The sequence below is a fragment of the Lethenteron reissneri genome, chromosome 20 (assembly GCF_015708825.2).
Source record: "Lethenteron reissneri isolate LAM-NWPU_2019-01 chromosome 20, ASM1570882v1, whole genome shotgun sequence".
NCBI lineage: Eukaryota > Metazoa > Chordata > Hyperoartia > Petromyzontiformes > Petromyzontidae > Lethenteron > Lethenteron reissneri.
The window spans coordinates 10,462,296-10,479,526 of record NC_083798.1 but is presented as its reverse complement, the minus strand read 5'-3'; the positions used below and the strand labels follow the sequence as shown (position 1 = coordinate 10,479,526).

At 49.7% G+C, this 17,231-nt stretch overlaps 2 protein-coding genes and 1 pseudogene across 3 annotated transcripts in view; 2 read left to right on the top strand and 1 right to left on the bottom strand.

Moving 5' to 3' along the window:
- Positions 1-17,231, top strand: part of LOC133344739 (G protein-activated inward rectifier potassium channel 1-like) — a 240,705-nt pseudogene that overhangs the window by 52,864 nt on the left and 170,610 nt on the right.
- STT3B (STT3 oligosaccharyltransferase complex catalytic subunit B) lies at positions 38-14,509 on the top strand. The gene is made up of 16 exons (XM_061554844.1): positions 38-222; positions 2,133-2,241; positions 2,775-3,062; positions 3,878-3,943; positions 4,048-4,147; positions 4,648-4,746; positions 5,519-5,665; positions 6,745-6,793; positions 7,144-7,298; positions 7,897-8,114; positions 8,331-8,518; positions 9,054-9,225; positions 9,346-9,519; positions 10,094-10,207; positions 10,928-11,140; positions 12,955-14,509. Exons 1-16 carry the CDS (start codon positions 62-64, stop codon positions 13,027-13,029), a joined length of 2,328 nt encoding a protein of 775 aa, XP_061410828.1. The 5' UTR covers positions 38-61; the 3' UTR covers positions 13,030-14,509.
- The window catches only part of OSBPL11 (oxysterol binding protein like 11), a 31,887-nt gene continuing 29,651 nt past the window's right edge, over positions 14,996-17,231 (bottom strand). For both annotated transcript variants that reach the window (XM_061554842.1, XM_061554843.1), the window contains one exon: positions 14,996-16,496. In XM_061554842.1, the coding sequence (XP_061410826.1) occupies positions 16,422-16,496 (75 nt within the window). In that variant the 3' untranslated portion in view covers positions 14,996-16,421. The remainder of the gene's footprint in view (positions 16,497-17,231) is intronic.

Below are 17,231 nucleotides of genomic sequence, written 5' to 3'. Positions count from 1 at the left end.
GCGACGCGATTGGTCGAAAGCAAAGCGGCCCCTCATTGGTCCTCTTGCACCCCGGGGTAAGATGGCGGAGCAGGCAGAGCTGCGCGCCTTGGCGGCGCGGCCCGCGGGTCTGCAATCGCTCCTCACCTTCACAGTGCTCGCGCTCGCCTGCCTCGCCGGGTTTAGCTCCCGGCTCTTCGCCGTCATCCGTTTCGAGAGCATCATCCACGAGTTCGACCCCTGGTGAGCGCGGGGAGCGAAGTCGGCATCGCCGGGGGCACTAGGCCTCCGCGTACCCCCCATCGCTCGCCTGGATGCGAGTCCCCAGGAGGCGCGGCCTCGGCCGGCGGGAGCGAGGAGACGCGAGCGGGGGTCGGGGACATGGTCTGTGGTCATAGTCCAGAGATTAGTCGTGTCGGGGCTAGGCCGGGGTTAGGATCGATCTGCATGATTGAACATTCATTGGAAATGCACGAGGGTTTTTAAAAGTCGAGTTGCCAGCAAGGCGGCTGGCACATGTACAGCGATCTTTGTTAATCCACTGCTAGATGAGATTCTCCTCCAGCCGTGTGGGTTTAATTGAGCATACTTCACCACCCCGGTCAGTCCGAGTTAGGTGAAGTCTGGCAACATAAACGCGGGGGTCCTCGAAACGCGGTACACCAATTGAGTTTGCTGCATTTGACATTTCGCTGTTTGCACATTAAAAAAAAAGTGCTCATGGAGTTTTTTTTGCGTCTTGCCACGAGGATATCGATGCGGAACGAGTAACACGCGAACACAAACCGAAGCCTGTTCGGGTGCCCGCGTCGGTGACCGCACCGCGAGATGCGCGGAGCTGTAACGCGATTCCCGGAAATATTCAGGATTAATCGAAATTGCCCCCCGCGATGCTCGGTGATGCAAACCAACACACCTATGAATAAAATACGACGTGGAATTATATCGCGTGTAAATGCGATCGCTTCTCCTCCAGTAGTTATGCAAAAAGGAGTGGGGCATATTTATTTTTCACAAGTCGGGCATAGGCAGGCCAAGAACGGGGATGTCTGAGGCTGCGCTTGAGCATGGGACAGGGAGTTGACAGCTTGCGTGGATGGGATAAAGGAGCAGTGTAAGATAATTATATAACCCCCCCCACCCCCTCCATTGAGCGATGGTGCGACTGGAGTCTAAGATACGTGACATAAAAACAACGAAGTCTGTGCACACTGCTCAGGCAAAGGCCCTTGCAATCATCGTTTGCACCCACGGCGCGGGAGGAAGAGGAAGCGGAAGGTTTGGCCGTGACCCACGCCTCTTATGGCCGCTGGTATAATGGTTGACGGAGGCAGGAGTGGTAAGGAGAGGGGGGAGTCGGTCACGCGTGTCGCGCCTGCGCAGGTAGAGAGGGTGGGTTGCCTTGGACAGGTGTCCTATTTCCTCAATACACGCATTCTCTAGGGCACAGTGTGTTCTCTCTCGACTAGGCGCTTCTTGGTCCAAGGGCCTTGTGGAAATCAAGACACGTCACACTCAGGACATTGTATCTAAAACACGGTGAGATCCCGTTGAGCTTAGAAGTCACTTTTTTCAAGGAAGGACCTGGATCTCTGAAAGCAATATGGGTACTGTGGCCATGCCGTGCAAGGTCAAAATCGTGTCGCACAGGTCGAAATGTTACGAAACGTATTACAACGGAATGAGCGCAGTGTTCCGTGTGAATGTGCAAGATGCATAAATTAGTCCCATGATGTCACCGTGCCATATCAATGGACTGCCAGTCTAATTATCTGCTGATATAAACGAGGTCACACGAACGTGGGTGTGTCAACGGCCACCGGCTGCATGCCTCAGCCTGCCAGTAATAACAAGTATAATTACGGCAGTGTTAATAGAATGTCTGTGAACGCCTTTGATCTTCGCACATCTGATTTGAGGAATACGCTCTTTGTCCGGAAACTTAGCATCAGCAGCTGGCTATTTAAAATGATAATCGGATGGATTATTCTTGTTTTCTTGTTCTCTTTCCCTCCCTGTTGCCATTATGCAATTACTGGTGGCGTTTTACAAAAACAGATGAACCGTCTCTTAAGCATGATTACCTTGAAATCCACAATTTCACATGCAATTTGCGTAACTGAATGTCTCCGCTCTTGTGTTTTGTCATGCAGGTTTAATTACCGCGCCACGCATCACCTCAGCTCGCACGGCTTCTATGAGTTTCTCAATTGGTTCGACGAGCGGGCATGGTACCCACTCGGGAGGATCGTGGGGGGCACGGTGAGACACTGTCACCCTCTCGTTAACCCACACGTGCCCTTGGCACTATGCAGACACAGCCTGGCTATGACATTCTCTTGGAATTCAATAGATATATAGCAATTGATACCTCCCCTAAAAAATCAATGAATGTTCTGTGTGTGTAGTGTAAGCATACGAATCTGTTTAATATGTGCGTCATTGCATGCATGATTGCTAATAACAAACGCAATTTGTTTTTAAATAGCAAAGGCAATTGCAAGTCAAGACACCGTATAAAGTGCAGGACAGACTAAATGTAAACTATGCTCGATGGAAACCAATTTAAAGAGATACATTTTCGAATGTTGACATGCCTAGCATTCGATATAGATTTTGCTGAACTTGACTTTCTATCTGCAAAGCAAAAAAGTGTCACAGTTCATTGTATACGCCTTCGCATGCTCATGAAGATATAAACCTTCGTGATATCGTTACAGCTATAAGTACTAGAGGCAGTGTAACACGAGCCGTCTCCATCGCTCCCTCCCCCGCGTCCAACCGCGAACATCCAGGTTTACCCAGGGCTCATGGTGACGGCCGGTGCGATCCACTGGCTGCTCAACTCGCTGCATGTGACGGTGCACATCCGCGACGTGTGCGTGTTCCTGGCGCCCGTGTTCAGCGGCTTCACGGCCATCGCCACGTATTTGCTGACGCGCCAGCTCTGGAGCGGTGGCGCCGGGCTCTTTGCCGCGTGCTTTATCGCCATCGTGCCGGGATACATCTCTCGCTCCGTGGCCGGCTCCTATGACAACGAGGGTGTCGCCATCTTCGCTCTCCAGTTCACCTACTACCTCTGGGTTCGTTAGTCACTGCTGTTTGCTAATTGATGTGCTCCTTTTGTGGTGCCGCATTGTGTGGTGGGCGATGCACGCTTTCGTAAAATTTGAGCAACCCAACACTTTTACTGTGGCCGTACGTCTTGTACTTCGACTCGGTGGTTCAAAGTGGCTGTGCTACTCTTCCCGAGTTTGTCATTAATGTTTAACCATAGGAGTCCTATGGTTAAACATTAAGATTCCTAAAGGTGCCTTCACGGCTCTGTGGTGTTGCATTAAAAGACGTGGATATGCATGTGGTGACTGTTCGTGTCTGGAAAACCTTTTCATGTGCAGACTCTAATTATGCAACAAAACAAACAAAATTGTAATAATATCCTTCAGACAGTATGATGTCACATGAGCTGAGATGTCACCTTATCTTCCTTACTGTTGAATTTTTTGTTGAATTTCTAGTGACAGATGCAACCTCGTAATTTAGATTTGTATCACCTGTCACAGTGGATTTTCATAAACTCCTCAATCAGATGTTTTGCTATATTCTTTGGGTCTTTCGGTAAAGTCGCGTAGAACAAAACATGTTTACAAAAAACTACTAGAACTACTATGTTGTACAATTTTCTTTTGTTCTACGTGACTTACCGAAAGACCCAAAGAATATTAATTCCTGCAGTCATGAAAGCTTTAAGTCAAGATTCAGATGTTTTGCTTTTAAACATCACTTCGGTGAACGTTTTTCTCTGACGTTTGCCCATGTGGATTCTAATTGGCGATTGCTTTTGCAGTTTATAAAACCCCCTTTGCTTCGGTGACATAACCTGCAATTCTTCCTGCAGGTGAAGTCTGTGAAGACTGGCTCCGTGTTCTGGTCGACATGCTGCTGCCTCTCCTACTTCTACATGGTGAGCGATGCGATTCCCACTCGTGCGTGTATACGTGGCCACGGGGCGTTGGGCTGGACGCTGATAGCGCCGTGTGGCTGTGCGTGTGCACCGTGCTGCTGCAGGTGTCGGCGTGGGGTGGCTACGTCTTCATCATCAACCTCATCCCCTTGCACGTCTTCGTGCTGCTCCTCATGCAGCGCTTCAGCCGCAGGCTATACATCGGTACGCCTGCCGATGCTGCACCCCACCGGGCGGTTTGTTTGCAACATTTCTTTGGGTGCAGTTGCACGGGGCGATGGAGTGGAGTTGTGGTGTTCACGAGAAGCTTTCTCCAAGCATTACACGTCTACATTGCTCGGTGCTTTCGATCCTCGGGCCATTCTGCATGGAGGGCAGTCCTCTTCCACCACAATGCGTGTCACTGCAGCTTACTGCATTTACACTGCGGGCCGTCCCGGATTGTTGGCCGAACATGGGCCCTGCCCAGTGCGAAAGCAGTTAGGTAGAGGCCTTGCATTGCAAAGCAGGTTGATACCTGGTTGACATCTGGCGGCGCAACCGTTGACTGGTCTATCACTATTGGCACTCGTTACGTTATCACGGCACCACAAATGTTTGACTGACGAGGCGCATTCTGCCTGCCACCGCGGTGTTGTTGAGAAATGATGGGGTGGAAGATCGCACTCATGTTTGCTCCTCCGCCCCTTCCTGTCCTCCCCCAGCTTACAGCACATTCTTCATCCTGGGCCTCATCCTCTCCATGCAAATCCCATTTGTGGGCTTCCAGCCTGTGCGCACCAGCGAACACATGGCCGCAGCCGGTGAGTCTCCACACAGGGCACGGTGGAGGAGGGGGTGGGGTGGTGGTGGTGGCTCTGCTGGCCAAGTGCCCGCTCCCTGCTTTTAGAGATTCAAGTTGAGGGGGGGGGGATATTCTATCCCGGCGCTTGAGATCCGGTTGCAAGATCACATGACTGTAGACTTAGGAATTAGAGTTGACGAATCTAATTTTGTTGACGATACGAGAGAAAGCTTCATAATAGGACGATTAATTGTCGCTATGTCAATTTACCATAGCTTTGTAATTGTATCTTGTATTTTGAATATTGATTTTGTGCTTTCCTGTGCTTCCAATAAAAAAAAGGAATGTGAAAATAAGTAATGTGCACGACTGCAATAAAAATAACGATTACTTAAATGTTATTCAGCTGTGGGTCGCTTAACATCATCCTCCTATAAGTCTTCCTATCATTGCAAGTTTATGATCTATAATGTTTTTAACACATGCGCTGTTAGTGTCGGAAAAAAGTAATGCATTAATTAGACTAATGATGGAAATTATGACATAACCATCATGCTAACAAAATATCTGCATCTCCGATTAGTGTAGTTGGCTACGTACGGCGCGGAAGAAGTTCAACATGCATACCATTTTCACTTGATTTTATTTGAAGGAAATAAAATACCGCTAAGAGCAAAACTGGCCTTATATTGTCATACAGTACTGTACATGATAGTATCGCTGTATCTCTGAAAACCTATTGGGAATACATTCGGGTCTGACTGCCCGTGATGACCACGTTGCTCGTGCAGGGGTGTTCGTGCTGCTGCAGGCGTACGCCTTCCTGCAGTATTTGCGCGAACGACTGACGCGGCAGGAGTTCAAGACGCTGTTCTTCGTGGCGGTGGCGCTAGCCGCCAGCGTGGTGTTCCTCACCGTTGTCTACCTCACTTACGCGGGTGAGCTACGCCGTGCCCGTACACAGCGGTCGTTCCACTCTGGGTGGTGCCACCAGCGGCTGGCTTTGCTGGTGTGGCCCACAGTCTGCGGACGAGATGCACTGAGAGCACCCTCTGCACTGGAGCTTAAACATGCGGCGGAGGGGGGTACGATGTCGAATGGGTTTTCTGTAGGGGGTTGAGTGGCAAGTGACTGTGCTAATAAATAAATACAAATATGGCCAAATTATTGATAATGGGGCACAAGCGCAAGGCAACTTAATTCACTAAATTCGTCATTTGCGCTGTCATACAATGTAAGTGTATAAAACACTGATATTTTGTCCAATGTTCTCTCTTAAAAGCACGGAAAGGGTGGTAGATTGACACACATCGCAAGTGTTCTTTACTCTGGGGCGCTGACAGAACTGGGAACTTTTAAGCAACCTGATATGAACAGTTTTGAATTGAAGTGTGAACTCGTTTAATTCAAATAATACGCATACATTGATTTAAACGAAAAGTGAAATTAACAAATGCATCATAGCAAAGCCGATCATGTGTGTAAGTGCAGTTTTGTGTTATGGTTCCAAAGCCATGTCCTGTGTGAGGCCAGTACTGCTGCGGGGATGGTCTTACCCCACCTTGTCTTGCTTCTCTCATCTTCGTCACATCCCGTCCTCTGCACTCCCAATCTCTACTGTCCCTCTCTGTGCCTCGCTCGCCCTGCGCCCAGTCTTGCTCTCTTGTTCATTTTCTCTTCTGCCTCCCTTTCACTGGAACAAACTCTCACTGCACATAAAACAATCAGCTTCACTAAGCTACTGCCATTCCTCTCTTAAAACCCATCTCTTCTCCCTCAGCGCATCCTACTGATACCAGGCCGACCGCAAGCCGTCACTACCCCTACTCCTCCTTAACCACTCCCATCTGCCCTACACCAGCACTTTATTAAACCCAATTTTTTAAAATCTCGGCCATTATCATCTTACGTACAATTGAATAATTGCTGTAAGGCGCCTTGGAATAAGGAGCTACATAAATCTAGATAAGTTATGATCATCACTCATTATTACTGCTCCTACCCCTGCCGTCTTCAGGATACATCGCTCCTTGGAGCGGAAGATTCTACTCCCTGTGGGACACTGGGTGAGTTGTTCATAATAAAAAAAAATCTAGCAAACCGCTGTCCGTCTCTGGCACGACACGAGTTTCTATGTTCACGTTAAAGCGACAATATGCTCATCGGGTGTAACGGTTGGGCTACTCGGTGAGCCTTTTTCTGGGTTTTTGTTTCGTGATAAACGTATTCTCTGTCCGGCTTTCGCCATGCACCACTGCGGGCTTATTCAAGAGCTCCGTTAGTGTTTGACATAACCATCATGTTTGGCAAAAACTTGCGAGGCGAAACGCTCAACACGCGGCTTAACTTTGAAGAGCCGCGGGTGGAACACGAGAGGCTGAGAAAGCATACGTATGAAGTTGAACTCCTGTTGCAGGTATGCCAAGATCCACATCCCCATCATCGCGTCGGTGTCTGAGCACCAGCCCACCACGTGGGTCTCCTTCTTCTTCGACCTGCACATCCTGGTGTGCGTTTTCCCCGCCGGACTCTGGTTCTGCATCAAGGACATCAACGACGAGCGGGTTTTCAGTGAGAGCTACGCGAGCACACGCCCCTCCCCAGTCCCGGCGGGGGGGGGGGGGGGGGGAGAGTCGCACCTCTCTCCTCCGCTTGTTTGAGCGTCGCAGCCACGGCGTTGTCTTCTGAGATTCTGAGACACACTACGACGCGTGGATTGTTTGACCGATTAGAATCGATTTCTTGGCTCGCTTTCACTTTCATTGAATCGAGAGTGTAAAGATTCAACTGTTTATTTGTGTTTATATGGATGGGAAGTTGGCTCAGCGATTGGTGCTTCGTGCTCTGAACCCGTCGACCTGAGTTTTATTTTCTCTACCACGGCTAACGTCCGTGGCGCCTTCGCCAACTTGCACTGACCAACCTAAAGTATGGTAAAACAACCCCCATGATCGACACGACGTAGGGAAGCCTTCACCGGTGGATTGATGAAGGGCTGAGCATGTGTTGTATGTGTTATTGGTTCACCCGACCCCTGCAGCCACTACATTCATCATAACAAAAAAAATCGTCCAAACGTAAGCGAAATGTTACCGTCCTGTCTGACGGAGCCTGACTTGTTATGTCCTGCTTTGTGTTTTATTCTGCACGCACGCACACATGTGCACAGTCGCTCTGTATGCGATCACGGCGACGTACTTTGCGGGGGTGATGGTGCGGCTCATGCTCACGCTCACGCCTGTGGTGTGCGTGCTGGCCGGCATCGCCTTCTCCGACACGTTCCGGCAGTACCTTGCCGACGAGCGGCAACCCGAGCGACGTACGGGTGGGGACAGCAGCGACGACGAGGACGAGGGCAAGCGCAGCACCCCCAATCTCTACGACAAGGTGTGGATCCTGGGCCTCCCCTAGGTCGACTCGGCCTCAAATGAGTACCCGCTGTACGGTGTGAACATCGCCACTGGGTCGTGGCTTTGACCACCCACCGTCTCGTTTGCCGTGCCATCTTTAATAGGTGCTCGCTAACGGCACTTGCCCCAACAGTTTGTTTAAAGCCTATGTCTTTTGTGCGTGCGTGTGCGCGCATGTCTGTTTGTGCGGAAGGCGGGCAAGGTGCGGAAGTACCCCTCGGAGCAGGAGAAGAGCGAGGAGGGGCTGGGTCCCAACGTCAAGAGCATCGTGGTCATGGTGGTGCTCATGCTGCTCATGATGTTCGCCGTGCACTGCACCTGGGTCACGAGCAACGCGTACTCGAGCCCCAGCGTCGTGTTGGCGTCGTACAACCATGACGGGTCCGATCCCTTGCCACATCGCACTCCCCCCCTTCCCCCCACTCCAACCGCAAGCATACACGTGGTGCACATGTGTCATTGCTCTCACGCAACAACACGCAACAACACGCGAATACATGGGCATGTTTATTTTAGCAGCTTCACATGTGACACTGTTCAACTTGTGTGAGTTTTTGTAACCAGGTGGTAAATAATCACCGAATTTTTTTTAGATCTTTTCATGAGGGTCCATAGGATGTGTGGTGTTTCTTTGTGCGTGTTTTTATGCATGTTTGGATTTTTTCATGTGTTTTGCAAGTTAGCAGGAAACCTGGACAATCGGTACTTTTGTTATATTTGACTGGGAACGATGTCCGGTTCCTGTCTTTTGGAGCCGATAACCAACTGGAAATGGTTACCGGTTCGCCGGTTGTTGTTAAACAACCCTAGTTGAGATCACAAATATGCCACCTTTCGTAATGACGGTTGGTAATGTGTGACGCTGTTATCGGAACCCACGGGTCAATGTGACGCTCCCCTTGCGTGTCCCCCACAGGACGCGAAACATCTTGGATGACTTCCGTGAGGCATACTACTGGCTGCGGCGAAACACGGACGAGCACGCGCGCGTGATGTCGTGGTGGGATTACGGGTACCAGATCGCGGGCATGGCCAACCGCACCACCCTCGTGGACAACAACACGTGGAACAACAGCCACATAGCGCTCGTACGTGGATAGAATCGCACCGATTCACGCGCACAGCGCACGCATCGCACGCTAACGCACACACCAGGTTCGCAAAAAAAAACTGCAGCGATGTGGATGCCCCCACGTTCTGTAACCCAGGTGGGCAAGGCGATGTCGTCCAACGAGAGCGCGGCGTACGAGATCATGCGCAGCCTGGATGTCGACTACGTGCTCATCATCTTCGGGGGTGTCATCGGCTACTCGGGCGACGATATCAATAAGTTCCTGTGGATGGTTCGCATCGCCGAGGGGGAGCACCCCAGGGACATCCGCGTGAGTGCCGCCCTCTCCCCCGCCCCCCGAACCCCCACAACGGTCTAGCACCTCGTCGCTCTCCTGCAACGAGCGCACACAGCGGCGCCTGCCGCACTCGGGCAGCGCAAGCGCTGGCTAATGCCGCAACTCCCTTGGCCTACTCCACCCGTGAGGTTCCTGGTAGAGCAGGGTCAATCAAGGGGAAGAAGCGAGGCGCCACATGCCCAAAGTGCTATAGTTGGAAGTTTCATATCATACAGAGTAGCAAGCAGCTTCATCTTAGTTTCTTGCAGAAGACAGCCAATCCCATCAGTGGCCCAAGGTTCTGTGAAAAGACCTCTAAACGGAGGATGGTGGTAGTTTCACATTTTCCGTCGTCGATTGAAACCCGCAAGTGAGGGATATTATGTTGACCCGTTTGCTTGGCGACTACCACTGGAGGGCACGAGGAGTTTATGATCACTCGTGGGTGCTGGATTGATGCTTCGCAGGACAGTGATAGATGGTGGCAGCAGTGGATTGACGATTATGTTGATGTGGTTTGGTCGTGCTGACGGTGCCACACCCCGTGTTTTGTGTCGCGCGTGTGCAGGAGAGCGATTACTTCACACCGCAGGGCGAGTTCCGTGTGGACCGGGGTGGCTCTCCCGTGCTGCTCAACTGCCTCATGTACAAGATGTCCTACTACCGCTTTGGGGAGATGCAGGTAGGGTGCGAGCAGGACGCCCACCTGCCCAGCCCGTCGCACACCACATGGGAGGCGGTAACGTCGAGACCCAAGCACTCGGCTCGGTGTTGTAACTTTTTAGGTGTGTTAGTTTTGTTCCCCAATATTATCCCAATTTGTGCTAACGGCGTCGATGTCTTGAGATGAAGAATCCATTCGGAACTCTCACAGAGACGGTCCGAGAGAACGGTCCACAGAAGCGGGTATCGCAGAGCTCCCCCTGAGATACCTTAAAGTGACCTCTAGGCTACACGGTAGGGGGGCAGCACTTGTCCATTGCCAGAGAATGGACTCAAAGCTGGAATGTAGCCGTATTAATTGCAGAACCAAATGTTATTATCATTGAACTGGCTGAGACCATCAACTCAATACACGTTAGAACTCGGTTGGTTATAGCACATTTAGCCGGCTGGATTCAAACTAAGGATCTCAGCAGAGCATTCTGACCTCTGAGCAAACCGGGCCATCTTGGGATCATCCAGAACTTGTAGAGTGCGGAAAAATACAATGTTCTACACTCTCCTCGGCCTACTTTGCCAACCCGCGCTGACCAGCGTGATAAAGTATGCTCGTATGACCCTCACGCCATGCACGGTGTGGCGAGGCCCTCGTCCAGTGGAATGATGAACGTCGCTGTACGAGGTTGCGAGGTAAGCACGTAATCACACGCCACGGTGTGTCGGCCCGCGCTTGGCGCAGCTGGACTTCCGCACGCCGCCCGGCTTTGACCGCACGCGTAACGCGGAGATCGGCAACAAGGACATCAGCTTCAAGCACCTGGAGGAGGCGTTCACCTCGGAGCACTGGCTCGTGCGGATCTTCCGCGTCAAGCAGCTGGAGAACCGCGAGCCGCTGGGCCGCAAAGCGCGCTCCACCAACACCGTGCCCAAGCAGAGATACGTCTCCAAGAAGGTCGGATCCACCTCCTCACCCGCACGCACCACGCGTCAACCCTATGTGTTTGGTCATGTGAATATTTGATTGTGAAAATGTCTCGCTGAGTTGTATTCTGCGACGTCTTCGTGTCCATTGGGGGAGGTTACGTCTGTTGCTGTTTTTTCTGCCGCCAGGCGGTTCAGCTCTGTATCCCTTGCCCAGTTTTGTTTCGCTTCCTTCTCTGTTTCTACGCATGTTGAACATCTTTCGCACCATACGTAGGTAACCTTGCTAATCGGAGATGCGGGGGAAGGACAACAAACTAAACACAAGCAGTTCTAAAGAAATTAGTTTTCAATCTGGATTTAAAAGTGCATAGCTCCAGTGACTTGATATCAGGAAAAGCTTTCCAGACGGCTGCAGACGCACATATGAACGCGCGCAATACAGTGGACCGTCTTTGTTTGACTAGCCAAAAGCCGTTTCGAGGATGACCGGAGTTCGTGTGATGACGAGCTTAGCAAGTTATTGTGGTTCATTTGAGCAAGCACTTTGAAATGAGTGCCACCTTATAAGTTAGTTTTTTTGACACTGCTTGGCCTGATAATTGGTTTTTTACCCTTCTATCTGGCAACAAAACTGACACCTTTTCACAAGGAGTCATGTTTGCATAGACCGCAATACCTGCAGTCATAAATACAAACAAAAGACATAACTCTGATAATGTGCACTGTCCTTGAAGTTGATTGGTCCACACCCGAGACAGCTTTCCTTAGATCCAAGTCTCACATGGGTTGGACCAGATGACGCCAAAAGGCGCACTTTTGGCGTCATCTTGTGAAAAGGTGTCAGTTTTGTTGCCAGATAGAAGGGTAAAAAACCAATGATCATATTTTTACTGGCAAATGAGGTTCCCATAGTGTAACTGCTTGGCCTGTTGATGCATCCTCCGTCACGTGCTCTTCAGCCGTCTGCGGATGCCTTCCAGCATGGTGTATGGTAGTCTGCCACTGCTCGTCCTTGTTACAATAATATTTTTCACGAGGTTCCTCTTTGGTAAATTCCATGATCATTTGGTACGAAGGAGAAAACTCCTTACACACGATGGGGGGAAACGCTGATAGCTTCGCACGTATAGATTCAAAGATCCATTGCTGTACTGCCATCTCCCAGCCACCTTGCAGCCCAATTCGGTACCACCTGAATCGAGGTAAACTATTCCAGGGGAGCTAAGCAGGACTGTTGTGTGGGGAGGTTGAGCATATATACCGACACGTGGATGCTTGCGAGATTCCTATGTGTATCTTGGTTAAAGAGCCCTTGCTCTGGGTGCAAGTATCTTGGTGAGTTATGCAGATTTGTGAAACTCTCAAACTCAGCTGGATTAGTCAGGTGACCGGGAGAGATGGCAGTGCAACAGGTGGGTTTGTAAACTTATCTGTTAAGACCTTGGAGTGCTGTCCTCTTGAATTAATTGGTTTTATCAGAGTACTCGTTTCTCCCACATGAACAATGCAAAAGAGGATATCAGCAAACTCTCTAATTGCAAGGACCCTCTTTAAAAGCCTCTTCAGACTCGAGGCTTTTGTGGATTAATACATTATATTACGTGTGCTGAAAGTTGATCAAGTACAATAGGTGGTCGTTTCTCTTGGGGCTTCTGTGACGTCAAAAGGTCGACGATGCCTGGAAGCTTTGCCCCGTCTTGCAGGGAATAATGTGACCTTGACAAGAGATTGAAAGCGCGAGGCAGTATCGCCAAAATGCGTCGCAGTCCTCGACGCATGCTGCCGTTTCGCTCGGTGGCGGCGCTAACCGTGCGTGTCCGCGTCCACCCGTGTGTCACGCAGACGAGCAAGAGGAAGCGCGGCCACATCAAGAACAAGATGGTCATCAAGAGAGGGAAGAAGTCGACCTCGAAATAAAAGGGGTCGCACGTGGAATGAATTCCAATCAATCCGCCCGCCCTCCTGGAGAACTGAGTGCTTGCCCCACCGGGGGGCACGGGCGAGTTGCAGGGTGCCCGTTGTCTCGCGCTGCCGAGGCAATAGTTTTATTTCCGTTGGTTTATTTTCTTTCTCCTGTTGTTTTCTTCTTACAACAAAGATTGTATATATGGCATCACCTCTCTTTAAGTTGTGACAGCGGAGGATGGGGGGGGAATGTTCTTTCGTGAAAGCGAGTTGCCCCGATGGTAATTGTGCGTCAGGACCATTGCACTGATGTCCGGCGTACGTGAAGGCGTGCGCGCTTTGAAGCTTTCGGCCGAATGACGTGAGATTAATGGGGAGTTTTACAACTTCAAAAAATTAGCATCGCATCCACTGGAACCCCTGTCTTAATCAACCAATAGCCGTGTACCATTGTCACTCAATAATTAAACCCACGTAATTGTGTTAACCATGTCCATTCTGCAACTGTCTTGTTAAGTTTACAAGTTTAAACTTACCACCTCCTTTGAGTGCATGCATTCTTCTTGTTTAATGATTGTGGAGCTGTATTTTGCATCTCCTTAGTCCATGGGCCGGATCAGAAATTTGGTACAAGGTGGCAAATGCTCACTGGCCATATAATTAAATTGGCATAAGTGAAGTATTTGATAACCCACATGTTGTAAATGTTTATCATCATAATTCGCTATTTTCCTAAACATCAAAGAAATTGGAACTGCAAAATTCTTTGCCGTCTCGGGCGGCACCAGCAAATGAAACGTCTGGTCTGGGCTCACTGGACGACCCCGCGGCCTGTCCGTGTCCCGACCGCGGTGAAGCACGTGCTGATCTGAGCGGCAATGCAGGGCGGTTTTCTGCAGTGCTCTCACGGTGGCCAGGACCCCTCCCCACTACCCTCTCCACTGAATGCACTGGGGACAACTGGAAAGAGGCTATGGATTGTAGAGCGGCGCGTGTGGCGGGGTCAACAGCTGGGAAAGTCTCTTAGTTTTCACGAGTTGGCGGGTGGCAAGGTCAACTGTTTGGCACAGGTAACTGTGACTTGGTAAGCCGTGCATTACCGGAGTGGGGTGGGTTGTGTTCCTCGTGATGACGGCTCTTTTTCACAAAGACATGCGAATACTTTTTAACTTTATTTACTCGATAGTAAATTATTTGTTTCATACAAGGGCCATGGGAGTGGGAGCTTCCATGCGCTTGCCATGCACTGAGGAATATTAGCAGCTCCAGGCATTATTAAACCATTTCCTGTTTGGACACCCAAGTAAACTACGTTTCAGACGGAAACTCCCCCTTGACTCAATTATAATTTGTAAATGTTTTCTCACTTGCCATGAGGCTGCTGTTGATTTGTAAATGTTTTGCAAAATTGTCTTTCTTTTTGGGTAATTCTGTAAAATTTGACCATTGGATGTTGACAGCTGAATAAATAAAAAAAAACCCCGGCTGCATATTTATCCTCGTAATCAAATTTAGTACAGGGCATCCTAAACTGGGATTGTTGCACACCGCTTTCCACGTTTGCCACCATTTCAGTACAAACGATATTGTTCGTTGCTGGTAGCACATCCCACGCGGAACACACTGGTATCCCCACTGCTGTCTTATGCTCCAGCCATCACCAGCGTGGGATGCAGACTGCAGTTTGGGCAACTAAACCTCGTGGTATTGCTCTGCTCGCCTATATATGGCTTGGCTTGACAACTTTCTACAAAAATAATCAACTTTTTGCAATTAATACTGACTTCAGTTGTGCTTATTTAAATAAAAAGTAATTCATAAGTTCCAAAGAAACTTTTTTCAGCAATGTTCGTTCAAGTGGGTGTAGTAATCCGACTGTTGCTTTTTTCGAACAACACAACTCATTCCCAGAGCAATGCCATCTCCAAAGCCCTTTGTTGTGCAAGTGCTTACACGCATCAATGTATATGGATCCACATTTACGTTTGTAGAACCTTTATTTGCCCATGTGCTGAACAATATAAAATAAAGTATTGCATAGCTTTGTAATCAGATGCAGGTCCAGTTATAATAAAATCCACAACTTTTATATCTGAACAATTTCCAATGTACAATTCGCGGCAATGGACCAACTCAAGCTGCACCCCAGGATGGTTCCACTGAAAAGGGATCTGTGAACTCGGAACTGGGCCTGCTCTTCGGACACAGGTCGTGGATGTAATCATTTGCTCTTGATCTAGTAGGGACCCAATTGTGTCAGTGCAATAACCGAAAAGACTGAAGGGTACAGGTGGTAGCAACACGGCCTGGCGATTAAGTTTTGTCAATCTGCCATCGGCGGACACAGCCTCATTCGTTTACCCATCATTAGCCAAGCCGCTCATGGGGCTTTTGCTAACACTCGCGCAGGGTTCTTCAATGGGTGGTCTCGTTGGCTAGGTGTGACCTGCTAAACTTTGGCCCACCAAGAGATATAGCTTGTCGAGATAGACTAGTGTGACAGTGAGGCAAATGCGACTGAAGACGAGGTACAGGTTGGTGGTCTTATGCACAAATGCTATGATGTCACAACACCATGTGACCTCAACGCCTGGACACCCACTACTGCCAGCACCTGCTAGCGTTTTTTTTTGGCCAGCCGGAAGATACAGTTGAAGAACCCTGTCGTAGGGAAACGCAGACGCTTCGCCAGGCCAGGGGAGCTTGTGATGCCAGGACACCCAGGGCAAGGGGATGTGTGGCTAAAGCTGATGGCACAGCCTTAGCACAAGTCCCACATAACAAACCCACATGTAATAAACAAATCAACGTATCATCATTACATGGCACAAACATAATTATAAAAAAATACGCCAATGACTCCCGCACGCAGAAAGTGACGCATGAAGTTACATTTCCATCGTCAATGAGGAATAAGGTTCGGAGAGAAACGAGAGCCACTGCCTTGGGGTGCAGGAAAGTGCAAGCGGCACAGGCGGGCAGTGGTTGGGGGACGAGAGGGAGGAGAGGAATAAGGCACTGGAGTACAGCGCAGTCTCTGTACTGACAGGAAGGGAAGGCTGCAGCGGATGCAGCAAGGAGGTCCCGTACGCAGAGGGCACATTCAAAAGACGAAACACACGCACACCGAGCTATGAGCGTGGGAACACCGTTAAACATGCAATTATGTTTAGACAAAGTAAATAATTAAGCGAGAAACAATGTCAAATTAAGACAGTTATTCGTTTTTAGAGGTTCTAAACATTTCACTTTTCATTACTGGATATAGACATTTTTGGCTTCCAGTAGTGTATTAAGAACGTTTTTTTTAATATATTGCAATTTTATAATCCTTGTGTTAGATTATTAAAGATTCATCAGCCACAGGTAAAGTCGAGTTAGTGTCGCAGTTAAGTCGCGTTGATTTACGGTTGGGAAGGAAGTGGGAATCCGGACAGCGAAGCCTTCACCTGGGGGTGGTTAAACACCCACCCTTCGCCCTGCAACACCAGACGACACAAAACAAAAACGTGTGATCACCGTTTGAACGTTCAAACTGGCACAGTTTCATGCGAAGTGAGAACGTCCCATCGAATGCTTTCAGATGCGCTTCTGCGGCCGTCTGGAACGCTCTTCCGATATTAGGAAGCCAATGTAGCTTGAAGACTCATTTCTTAAGAGCTGCTTTTTGTGTTTAGTTTGTTGTCCCCCTCCCCCCGTACCTCCGATTCGCACGGTTGGCCAATTACGGTACGAAAGAAGTTCAACATACAGAGTACATATAACTGCCAGCTGCCCTCTTGCATCTCAAGCCCTCCCGCAGCGCTGCGTGTGCGAGACAAGTTACACTGCATGAGCGTCCGCAGTTATTGCACGTCTCTCGGTGCAGCACGGCAGCGGCAGACGGGGACATCCCTGAGAGGGTGTCCACATCTGCACTTGGCGACACAATAATTGGCATCTTGTTGGAGCAAACAGCAGTGCCTCGCCAATCCACGTGGGGGCCAGTGGGATATTGTTCATCAACGGTGAAGACCTCTCTCCACAGCTCGGTGAAAGCCTCCCCAAGCCACTGCCAGCTCTCACCACGCTTGCACCAATCCCATCTAGCTCGTGAACATGAGCACGCTCTCCACGGTCGATGTGCCCTTAGGCGTGTCCCCTCCTTCAGCACGTGAATTGGGCTGATGATACCTTGTGTGCGTCGGCTACCGTGCGGCTGAATGAGTGAGTAG